General features: G+C 33.4%; 1 protein-coding gene across 1 annotated transcript in view; it reads right to left on the reverse strand.

Moving 5' to 3' along the window:
* NEK10 (NIMA related kinase 10) overlaps positions 1 to 12,063 on the reverse strand; it is an 83,237-nt gene that overhangs the window by 60,432 nt on the left and 10,742 nt on the right. The window contains exons 11-21 of the mRNA XM_052692286.1: positions 11,504 to 11,728; positions 11,097 to 11,236; positions 10,196 to 10,257; positions 8,950 to 9,027; positions 7,934 to 7,998; positions 6,458 to 6,560; positions 6,218 to 6,346; positions 5,504 to 5,641; positions 4,684 to 4,729; positions 3,698 to 3,819; positions 3,391 to 3,493 (exon numbers count right to left, since the gene is read on the reverse strand). Coding sequence (XP_052548246.1) covers positions 3,391 to 3,493; positions 3,698 to 3,819; positions 4,684 to 4,729; positions 5,504 to 5,641; positions 6,218 to 6,346; positions 6,458 to 6,560; positions 7,934 to 7,998; positions 8,950 to 9,027; positions 10,196 to 10,257; positions 11,097 to 11,236; positions 11,504 to 11,728 — 1,211 coding nt within the window. The remainder of the gene's footprint in view (positions 1 to 3,390; positions 3,494 to 3,697; positions 3,820 to 4,683; positions 4,730 to 5,503; positions 5,642 to 6,217; positions 6,347 to 6,457; positions 6,561 to 7,933; positions 7,999 to 8,949; positions 9,028 to 10,195; positions 10,258 to 11,096; positions 11,237 to 11,503; positions 11,729 to 12,063) is intronic.

Raw genomic sequence — 12,063 nt, forward strand, 5'->3', positions numbered from 1 at the left:
ATATGTTACTGCATCTTTTTAAATGAAAAACTATAAATCACATATTCAACCTGATCAGAGGAATACAATTTCAGCATTACTTTTCTACCAATTTAGAATGAAATGTTTTATGAAATTACAAGTTAGTATGAGGGCTGTTCCAAGTAATTCCTCATATTAAATTGAGTTGGCCCACAACGTTAGAGGCAGATGTTGGTGGTATGGCAGTAGAGGTTGAACTTTCTATCAATATTTCATTACATGCTGTTGTCATGTGACAGACAGCAGTAGAGGGACAGTCTGACAGAATGTAACATGACACAGAAGTACAAATGAAGCAAAGGTGTGTCACTGAATTTCTCCATGCAGAAAAAAATTGCACTGACAGTCATTGATGATTGCTGAAGGGGAATATGACCAAACGGTGGACGTGAGCACAGCGATGTGGTGAGTGGTGCACTTCAGCAATGATGCCATCATAGCAACTGTGAAACAGCAGGTCATCTCCACTGGTGCAGATTTTCATGAGCACAGCACACAGGCTCTTGTTCATCGCTGGTAAAAATGTATGGCTAATGGTGGTGACTGTTGAAAAACAGTATTCTGTGGCTGAGAATTTTCTCTATCAAATAGTGTTATTGTGCTCTTCATATCTGTTGTAGTTTCTGTGGTAATAAATAGGAGGCACTACTTTCAGAGTGACATATCTATATGTTAACATTTATATTTTTGTGGTATTTGCAGGTCAGTTAATTATATTCAAATGCTGCACCAACATATAGAAGAAAACCTGTCTTTTCTTGGTGAGAAACCTGTTGCAGTGACACTCAAAGACTATCTCTAGAAAAGTCTCCTCAGAGCTTAATCTTACATAGTGCAACAGCAGCCATTGTGCTCTCTGTGTAAGATCTAGCATTCAGATTCCTCTCACTGTAGATCCCTGCCTACCAAGTATTTCTGGAATTTTGCACAAGAACCTCCCCTATGCAACAGTTTCTCTGTGATTTTTAAGATACACAAGCTTAAATCTTCAGCAGTTTTTTTCTTTGTATGTGCTAATAGCAAGGTAGAAACATCTCCAACACTATGCACTCCTTTTCTTTGCAACCAAAATAAACTCAGAATCCGTATAAGACACCTTCATAGAATTTGGAACATGAGTGTCTCAGATCCCACATATGTTAAAAAAAACACATATCTGTGTGTCCCACTACTTTTTTAAAACCTTTTGTGTTGGGGTTGTTGCATAGCCATGCACAGTATGGAATGAAAATCTCTGTGGATAGAAGCACTTTGCTTTAGTTTAATACTTTATTTTTTCTTATACTTTCAATGTCTTTAATCAAAGTCTAGCATGGGTATCCAAAGCTAAGGCTAAACTACCATACTGTTAAAAACAAAACAACGTATCTGAAGAATTTTAGTTAGAAAGGAATAAGGCCTTTGTCAGCCTTATGATACTCAAAGCAAAAGATTAATAAGTGATGTTACTTCCAGAAAGACTTACTGAGGAGGATGAAAAAACAGCAGCATTGTGAGATACACAAGCTTATTTTATGAAGCAAAATAATTTGGACCGCCATGAACTGTATCGTAATTACAAAGTCAGGTATTACTCTAGAAAGATCAATGCAAATTTGGGACAGATTTAGGATCTGAAATACTCCAGAAAAACAAACTCATTTTTTAGGATGACTGTGCAGCTATTACAGTTCTGAGCAGATCTGTGGAGAAAATCCTCTTATTTTATAAAAACTGATAGGTTGAATTCACTGCAGAGGCCAACTTAACATTTTGCAATATTTGAGCACATGCTTCCAGCTTTGTTTGACAATTGTATCACTTTCATCTGGAGGCACTTGAAATCATCAGTAATCACAGATAATGTACACAAACACAATACATAAATGCCCCAGTCTTTGGACTTTATGTGTTACATGTAATACAGCAACATATTGTATATATTTGCTATTAGTGGAAAGGAAATTTCTTATTTTCATTATGGCAGTAAAGCAAGAAGTACCAGTAAGTAACAGAAAGTACCAGAAGAAACAGATAAAAGGATTTCAGCTCCCACTGAAAATTCAATAAAAACTGTTACTAATTAAAGTATGAATAAAATGGTTATTTAAATATTGCATAATAGTTTTGAACCAATCACTGTAGAAAGTAAGTTTCAGTGTTTCCCCTTTTTACAATATCTGTAAATCTTTTCTAGCTGTATAGTTTTTCAAAGTTAATTTTGGGCTTAAATTTAAAAATATATTTATGCTTTTATATATTTTGTTCAGGCTAGACCATGGCAAAGGTGTTAAACTAATACAAGAGTGCCCCTCAGTGGCAGTGTCTTGGTATAAGATACAACGACATAGTATTTTACTTTAATATAATATTTTGATTATTTATATTTATCATTAGGGAGAAATGTGGCATTAAATTACCTTATTTCAAAGCTATAAGATTCAGAGCTTTGAAGCAATACAAATTAATCACGAATGAATTTAAATATGTAACTCATCAGGTATAAATACTACAAAATAACAGCTGCTAAATAGATTTGCTTATTATAGATCATTAATCATAGTTTTGTGGTTGTGCATGCATAGATCTACTGTTCTCCATTATTTTAAAGGAGATAAATTAATTTTTTCATCAAGAATTCTCATAGCAACTCTGCAAAATTCAAATTGTTTACTTGGTTCTGTGTCATAAGCATTAAAAAATCATGCAGGAATTCTTTGAGAACATTAAAATCTACAGTATCTCAATCATCTGTCATTCTGGATGTAAATTCCTAGTTGTATTAATTCATTCAAAGAGTAAAATTTTGACATACAGCAGAGCACTGCTCACACACCTACAGCTTTCAAATCCTACACATCTCTGAGTCACTTTCTGCACAGCAGAGAGATTATAGAAATACACAAGAATATTCATTACTATAGCTTCAGAAATAGAATCTCACTGCAGCTGATCACACAACAATTGATGGATACTAACAGTCGTATGGTGAGAGTGAAATAGAACAGATGGTCATTTTACTTTGCATGCTCATTAGCACTGGCTATATAATCTAGTTATCTTGACATATGTAACTATTAGGTTGGGGTTTTTTTTAGGACTAAATCATCTCCTTGGTCATATTTGATATCACAGCTGCAAAAAAACATGGCTGATAACATCTAGAGGCAATGATCACATGATCACAAAAGCTGTGTATAATAATAGAAATAATAGAAATAGAAATAATAGAAAATATTTCACAAAACAGTATTATAACACTATAATTTACTAGCTTCCAACAATGGTTGCCAGTGCCTCAGAATCTGAAACCTTCTGTGAGTTTCAGTAAAGAAATTCTACTCACTTTCATCAAGGGAAATTCTCTTAAAGTAGAGGAGTTCTACTTACTAATTTTAACTTTGTCTTTATCCCCCAGCATGATGTTGTTTGGAGTGAGATCTCGATGAACAATCCTCTTCTCTTTATGTAAATAACGAAGAGCTAGGCAAAGCTTACAAAGAAACAGAAAGAGCCTTACAAAGATTCGTAATGACAATCTAAGTGAAATCACATCAAATTGCATTAATATCAGGTATTAGAGTTTGATATAAGTGGTTTTTTTTATTATTATTATTAGCCTAACAAACATAAATGGAATTAGTAACCACAGGTAGACATGTCCTGGTGAAAAAAAAAATGTGTGCCTCTTACTTACTTGGATAAATATATTCCATATTCTTTCTTCTGTAAATTTTTGTTGCTTTTCCTTCAAAGAGTGAAAGTGCTCTCCCAATGGCACCCCATCTATGAGTTCCATGACTATGTACAGTCTGTCATCTACACAAAAGAAACTTCAATTAAAAAATACATTTATACAGAAGGCATTTGATAATGGAGTATTTGAGGCTAAAACATATTTTTAAAGCTGTCTTTTTTGATTTTTAAGTTTTTTGTACATTATAGTTCTATTCCATGTTTTTCCAATTTTTCATAAAATCACAGAATGATTAAGGTTGGAAAATGCCTCTGAAATCATAATGTGACCATCAGCCCATCCCCACCAACCATGTGCAACATCTACACATTTCTCAAAAACCTTCAGGGATGGTAGCTCTGTCACCTCCCTGGCAGCCTGTTCCAATGCCTCACCATCCCTTCAGAGAAGTCATTTTTCTAGCTCCAGCACTAGTAGAGCTCTGAGTGCAGTCCCTCTCTCCTGCACTGCACTGCAAGAACTGAAGCATTTATATCACAGTAAATATAAGGAACTTCATGCTTGTTAATCACTCAGTAATAATCACTCAGTGGGCAGGTGTAGGTAGACAACTCCTTAGAAAGAAAAAGGAGACAATATGGCTAAGCCATGCTACTATTCATTCTACTAGTCACCAAACCTTTTCACCCTACTTAATATTCCAACTGTAAATTTGGGATCTTTAGCTCTAGGATAGATGCTTTCTACATGTTCACTCTTTCGTTTGACTAATAGATAAACATAATTATTATGTCTCATTCTTTTTCAATTTTAAAGAACTATAAGCCTGTCCAAAGTGTAGAATCACAGAATCACAGAGCTGTAGGGACTGGAAGGGACCTTACTGCTCAAATTTGATACACTCCTTCCAAAAGGTAAGTACTCCTATTGTATATTTCTACTTCTTCATCATGTACAATATAGTAATTATGTACATTTATACTTACTTTCCAAGAAGGTTCTGTAATAACGTACAACATTTGGATGATAAAGCTATAATGAGGAAAGAAATTCAGTTGTTTAGAATAGTTAGACTGATGGAATGGCATTTATAATGCTTAACTACATAATGGAAGAAAGAATCCCACAAGGATTCCAAAAACTTGCTTACGAACTGCAGTGCAGTAGACATTCACAGCCATCCCCAAACATGTTTTTGTAAAAAATAATAATTATAATAATAACTTTTATTATATATGTATAATTTTATATATTATATTATACATGTACTATATTATATATATTTATATAATAAATATAATTCTCTATATAATAAAGTTTATATATATATATATATGTATGTATGTATGTATAATTACTCAAGAGTCATACCAATTCTTGAGTAATAACCAACTTGTTAGCAACTGGAACAGAGTAAAGGAAGTGTAAAGGCAATTACACCTGCACCAAAGTATTTTCTTTCATAGTTAAAAAACGTAAATGATTTGTCTATATTGTTGTGAGTTTCTTTTAATATTTATTTACAATTACAGAAAACAGCTACCTTTTAAATCCAAAAAATTGTTTACAGTATTCCTGATAAAATTTCATGCGCTTCCAACAACAGAAGAATTATTTGTATCAAACATCTTGCACTTCTGCTAATAGCGTGGAAAGAATTTTTGGAATATTGACAACATTTAGGTTAAAAGTAGCAACATTGTACTAAACAGATGAAAACAGTAACAGTAGGTGGAGGCCCTTCTGCAAGAGAAGGATAATGTTAACCGAATGCTAGTACATGAATCTAGAGTCCATGAAACCCACCTGCTCTTTGATGATGGTTAACTCAGATACAATGTTCTGTACTCTGCTATCTCTGTCTTTTTTGTCCTTTCCTAATGCTGGATTGTGTAAATTGACTTCTTTCATTGCCAGAAGATTTTGCCCATTATGTTTTCTAACCTACAAAAAAGATAACACCTTTGTAAAGTTGATACAGGATGGGAACAGACAGGATATTATTATAGCTATCATATCAGTTATCTGAGTGCAAAACCATCTCACAAATATTGCAATCATAGTCTTTTCTGTATATAATGCAATTAGTCAAAAGAACTGGAGCACTCAAAAGAGCTTTACAATGCAGGTTAGGAGTAAACTGGTGAACTTGTCATCATGCCTAAAGAAATGCTACCAGTACCAAATGTTTTTTTCTGAAATAAAACATGCTTGAACTCAGTTTCAGACACAGCAGAAGACAGACGCACTCTGTGTAGTGAGAAATCAATACAAAATAAAACTAGTGAATCTAGGAAATATACCGATCAATCCTATAAATACAAGAGGGACAAACATGATCACAGCAAACACTAAGGAAAATGGACATCTGTTAACAACAAGCTCAGAGGGATAACAGCCTTCTGGAAACTACGCTCTCCTTCTGAAATTCAAAGGAAATTTATGCTTAAAACAGGTATCAGACCCTCATCATGAAGGCTCCTCTCCAACCTCTACACTAGAACCAAAAGAGAAGCTTACCTTATATACATTTCCAAAAGCTCCACTGCCAAGGTGTTCTAAAATTGCATAATTGCCTATATGTTTTGCAGGTGCTTTATTCTGGTTGACGCTCTCAATACTTTCAGCAATTTGCTTCAATTCATCTTCCTGATTATACATTAAATGACAAACACGTAAGCATAAAATATTTCAAGTCTTTCTTGTGCTAAGAATATGCAAAGAATACAGTTTCTTAAAGCTACAAAGCTCTTTACTTACCTTTAATAAATTCAGCTTTGACACCAGCTCTTCATAAGCACTAATATCACGCACATAATGTCCAATATCAATGAAGATTTCAAACAAGTCAGGAGGAAAAAGTCTACAAAATTTAACATTTTTATGTGTCTCAGAAAATGTTCACAATAGCTATTAATCTACAGCAAGTGTTTTTTATTACTTCCTACTTCGAAATCTTCTAAATAACACACTTATTCCTGAATGATGTATTCAGATATTAACTATTTTAACACAACACACATATATACGAACTGAAGAATCTTCCAAAAGCTAGACTTCAGCCTCCATGGATTGGATATTACTATAAATGCCAGTTCTCAGAACACTATAAGCCTCAATGAACATTCCAAACTTCCATTTGCTTTTGTATTTTTTTCTTGTAGTATTTTACACTATGCTCATAGTTGACTTATCTGAGCTTCTTCTACCTTTGATAGGTTTAAAATTTTTCTGCATTTAAAGAATCACAACATGCATCTTAGAATTTTTGCCCCAGGAAATCTAGTCTAAAATATGAAAAGAAAGGTGTGTAAGCTAGAAGATACAACACAGTATTTTGGTTACTGATATGCTTAACTGGAGATCAGTTTCTTTTTAGTGTTCTGACAGAAGTGAAAATATGGAAAAGTAAGTCATTTAGGGTTGGGGAAAAAAAAAAAAAAAAAAAAGAACAACCATAAACAAGCAGACTGATTTAGCACTTAAAAAACTTGACACCAACTATCAATACTGATTGCAAACCAAGGTCCTTTTTCAGTACAAAATCATTTTTTTTTAAAGTAAAAATGAGATGTTTTATTTAGAATTCAAGGAATGTATAATATAGAATAAAATCATTCAAAAACACTGCTGCCAGGTAATTGTCATAAATAGTATAAGTACTTCCCTAATCCCCAAAGATTTTACACAGCCTTTGTAATCTACCTGGTGAAACTGTCAGCTAATTTGAAAAAATGGCTAATTGATGAAATTATTTTCCACTTATTGATCCAAGTCTTTTTTTAACACTGTTAAGTAAACTGTCTTGATGTAAAATCCTTCCCATGTGAAAGACTGGAGGGTTGAGCAGCAAAAAAATATAATTTTGCCAGTTGTTACTATCCAGGGCTGTTGATTATATCTGATAATCTTCAGATGGAAGTATGGTTTATCTGTAACAGTTTTAAATGTCCTCTTCATATTTTAAACCTTGCTTCACAGGGGAAGAAAGAGGCCCTACAGAGCTAGGTTCTCTGGCATGCATAGCAATAGAAGTCCCCACAATGAATGTGTACATCTCGTAGGCTGGCACTAATACAAAGCAGCAAAATCTATCTGTGTCTGCAGACTGGACAGAAGTTGCCTGCAACTTATTATTTTTGCTGAAAATAACTGGCATTTAAAAACGTTCTGATTGCAATGATACCTTCTGAAAGCTATTGTAAAGGAGTTTCACAAAACATTTTATTAGTTTACCTTCTGAAGATATGTCTATTTCTTTCCATACTGAAGAGAAATCTCAGGGCTCTGAAAGCATAGCACTACCGTAGAAAAAGCTAAAATTAATGACAAATCTATACATAAATAAAAAAGACAATGATAAACATCAGAGATTCCCAACAGTTCAATAACCTCTTTCCTTAAATTTCTAGGTAGATCACATTATTAGCATGATAATGAAAAGAGTAAAAACAGTTTCTTAAGTACGTTCAATTCTTTAAAAGTAGGCAAGATTATTTAGGGGGAACAAAAAAAAATGGAGAAAAGTTTCTAAATTATCTCTACTGAAGAAAGTTTGTTTGTAAAACATCCACTGACAGGTAGTTAATACATACACTTTTATATAATGCATCTTGAATTCTCTGCATCAAGAATCATTTAATTTACTTGCTATACAATATGGCTCACTAAAGAAAGATGACTGTGAAGTAAATCAAATGGAAATAAGGTATTGGCATCTGAAACAGTGGAAGTAAGGAAATGCCCTCTAACTGAGAATTAATCTCTTTCAAAAACAAGAATTATTCTACACTTAGTTGCTATTTATTTATTCTACACTTAAATTTGCTCTATTTCATGTGAAGTTTTCCTGTATTTAACAGCTGCAGTAGGGTGCTCCAGAAAGAAGCAGACATTAGTACAACATCAAGACCTCACTGAACACCAATGAAGACCAAAGCACACAAGAAAAGGATCTAATGCTGAGAAGCATGAAGAAGTAGGGGAGAGATTATCAAAGGAAAAATATTCATTTCCCTTCACACTATATAAAGTGCAAGAAACAAAGTAGATCAGAATAAAGTACCATAAACTGAATTACAATTGAGTTTTTACTTCTTGGACTACTTGTTATTACTGATTTTGCCCTATTTTCTCTACAAGCAAGATGTCTTCTGCATTCTAGAATAAACTTTTAAGCAACAACAAAATAATAAAAAAATCTCAGGGACTGTTCTGGAATTTCAACATGTAGTTATACTAAAAGAAGTTACCTGTAATAAATAAGCTTTTTCAGCATTCTTTTCTTTGTCTGGTAAAACCAGTTTTGCTATTATATATACTCCATTTGCCTGGAAACAGAGAAAGGTCAACATCAATAGCATTCCTTTGCACAGAGACCATGAATAAAAAAGCATTGTTTCTTCAGATAAATCAGAACCTAATACTGACTTGCAAAATCTCAGTCTCCTAGTCCATACTGGATTTACAACCTGAAATAACTTAAATGAAGTTTACTTCATTTCTTACTTATGTAAGAATGAAACTGCCCTAACACTTAAACAGACACTACAAAACAGCTTACAAACATACAATGAAGCAGTATCATAAGCTGGAGAGACACCAGACAAGATAGCTTGAGTGAGTCTTCAGTAGGATTCACAAGAGTCGCAATGTTTTCAAAGTGTAGCGCCTTTAAATAAGAGAGATTTTTATTTTGATGAAACCAGACTAGCCTAAAACACATGAAGCTTTAAAGTTAATGGAATTTTATGGTTTAATAACAGTTTTAATGCTTCAAATAAATAATTTTTTCTAGACTTACTTCCATTCCATTCTGCCTGAACAATATTTTTGACATATACCTAAAATATTCAAGACTCCCTGTTCTCTCATTTCCTTTAGGAATATCTCTATCTGGATTTTAAGCTAATATGTAGGTGATGGATTATAGCTGGAATTACTGTTCTAAATATTTTTGTCTTTGGCAACGCATGCAATACATACCAGAGATTTAAAGAACGATTTTCAGAAGCCTGAACTGATTAAAATGTTACATTTTAAAAGGCTGTTCAGAAACTCCCCCCTGGGAATGGAGAGCCAGGAAGTCTGATGTTTTCAGAAACACCAGACTCTGAGGAAAATGGAAATTTTTCTGTGAAAGAACATAACACTCAGCTGCACAGCTGGGAACTAAGAGTTTGTATTTCTCAGATAATTCCATGATGACACTTACTGGTCTGCAGCAAAATTGCAGCAAAATCATGTCAGGAGATGTCAACCAAAATAATCCATAACATAAGTTATCTATTGTTATTCTAAACATCTAGATACATATGTTGATATCTTTGTGTATATTTGTGTGTTAATAAATGTATGAAAAAATATACTATTATAGAAAAATGTATATGAAAGTTATATAGAGCAATATTGTCCAATTACATTAAAATATATTCTGCTTGTTAATTAAATTAAATCCTAAACTATAATGTCTTACTTAACTGAATAAAGTCTTCCTACCTGTACTACTTGGTAAGCGTTAGTATCATTGAGCACCAGTTCAGTAATTGCAGCACAACAAGCTAGAACAAAAATTCAGATGTAATATTTAGGGCCAGATTCATTAAGATACTCAGATGGCATAGCAGGTAAGGGCCAAATGCTCATCCTACCACTCATTCACTCCTCCTTCTCAACAGAAGAGAGAGAGAAAGTAAGACAGAAAAGCTCATGGGTGAAGATACTGGGAAATTGCTTACCGGTTAGTATCACATCATCACAAGCAAAATAGAATCAATTTTTTGGAGAAAATTAATTTAATGACTCACCAGTTAGATTTAGATAGGGAGAAACAGAGATTATAAAAAAAAAAAAAAAACACTTTCACTCTATTGCCTCCTTTTTTTCCCAGAATCATCTTCATGCCCAGCTCTTCTAACACTGCATCCCTCAAGAAGCAGAGGGTGGATGATACATGAGGGTTTCAGTCAGTAAACAGTTCCTCACTTCTTCAAATATCACTCTGAAATTGTTCTGCTATAATCAATTCATTAACGACATACTACAGTAATTTTCAACAGAGGGAGCAATATGATGAAATAAAATGAATCTCAGGCTTAAAACAAATAAATTAAGAAATAAGAGGTGTTTATGAACATATATATAAGAGTATATGACTTCTGTGTGCTTGATATTAAACCCTTTGTTCCTTTCTTATAGGAAAAAACAAGTGGTGTTTAAAAATATGTGCTGATATTGCACACTTAGAAAAAAACAGAGCTGATGTGGTGCTGCTGTGTCAGGTGGGAGTACAAATACTAGCAGGTATAAATGTTCATAATTTCGATTTTGAAACAGTTTGAAACCCTTTGCACAAGGTGTAAGTGAACACAGAAGAGAGAACTATGCCTTGTAAACCAACCTGCTTGAAGGGAGAAAGTATTTTCTTGTATCTCATCAAGACTCAAATCGTCTGACAAATGAAGATGTTGAATTCTCCCTGCTGCATTTGCACTAGATAAACTTCCAACTGAAGAGCGATCAGAAACGAGATTTCTATCACTGAAAAAAATAATTTAAAAAAAAAAAATAAAATTAAAAACATGAAAAACACTGTAAGAAACCAAATTATATGCATAGCTTAAAAAAAAAAAAAAAACAGATTTTTCATTATATTTAAAATTGCTTTTTTATTTCTATAGACATCAGACACAACTGAGCAAGACTATTAGATGCAATGCTATCAGATAAAATGAGAGTGGTCAAATGTATCTTAAAAGATGGCACATTCTCACGTAATTGGCAAAATGCTCAGGAAAGGAAACCTACCCCTGTAATACATGAAGTAGCTGCTTGATTCCACCCCAAATCTGGATTTCCACGCTAGTCTCAGGGTCTTCACAAACCTGCACAAGAATCCAAACTACACTCCACAAAAGCTTGATATGATCAGAATGGAGTAAACTGAGCAAAACTGGAACTCCTTCATAAATTTTAACTTGTTCTTTGACTTGTGACTCTGCACAGAGAAGACGTAACAACTCTGCTGTAAGCCTAAAAAATTCAGTAAGAGATTCATTGTTAATTTGTATAGTCAGCAAAGAGGACAAAATTCAGCAAATGTTTAAAAACCAAAATAGACCACATATTGAAAAACAGAAGAAGAAGAGTTTAAAGAAAACTTCTTGTCAATGGCATTACAAGTAAAACAAGTAGTACTGCATGTGTAAATTATGTGTACAAGTGTAAACTTTATCAGTGGAAACTGAATAACCCGAATCTGGATTCTTCACCTGTATGGTTTGAATAAAATGTTCACAAAATCCTACTGCATTTCCATTCATTTCAGTGTAATTAAGATGGATTTTCTAGAGCAACTATGGTTAGGG

Source organism: Tympanuchus pallidicinctus, unplaced genomic scaffold (genome assembly GCF_026119805.1).
Source record: "Tympanuchus pallidicinctus isolate F22 unplaced genomic scaffold, pur_lepc_1.0 scaffold3, whole genome shotgun sequence".
NCBI lineage: Eukaryota > Metazoa > Chordata > Aves > Galliformes > Phasianidae > Tympanuchus > Tympanuchus pallidicinctus.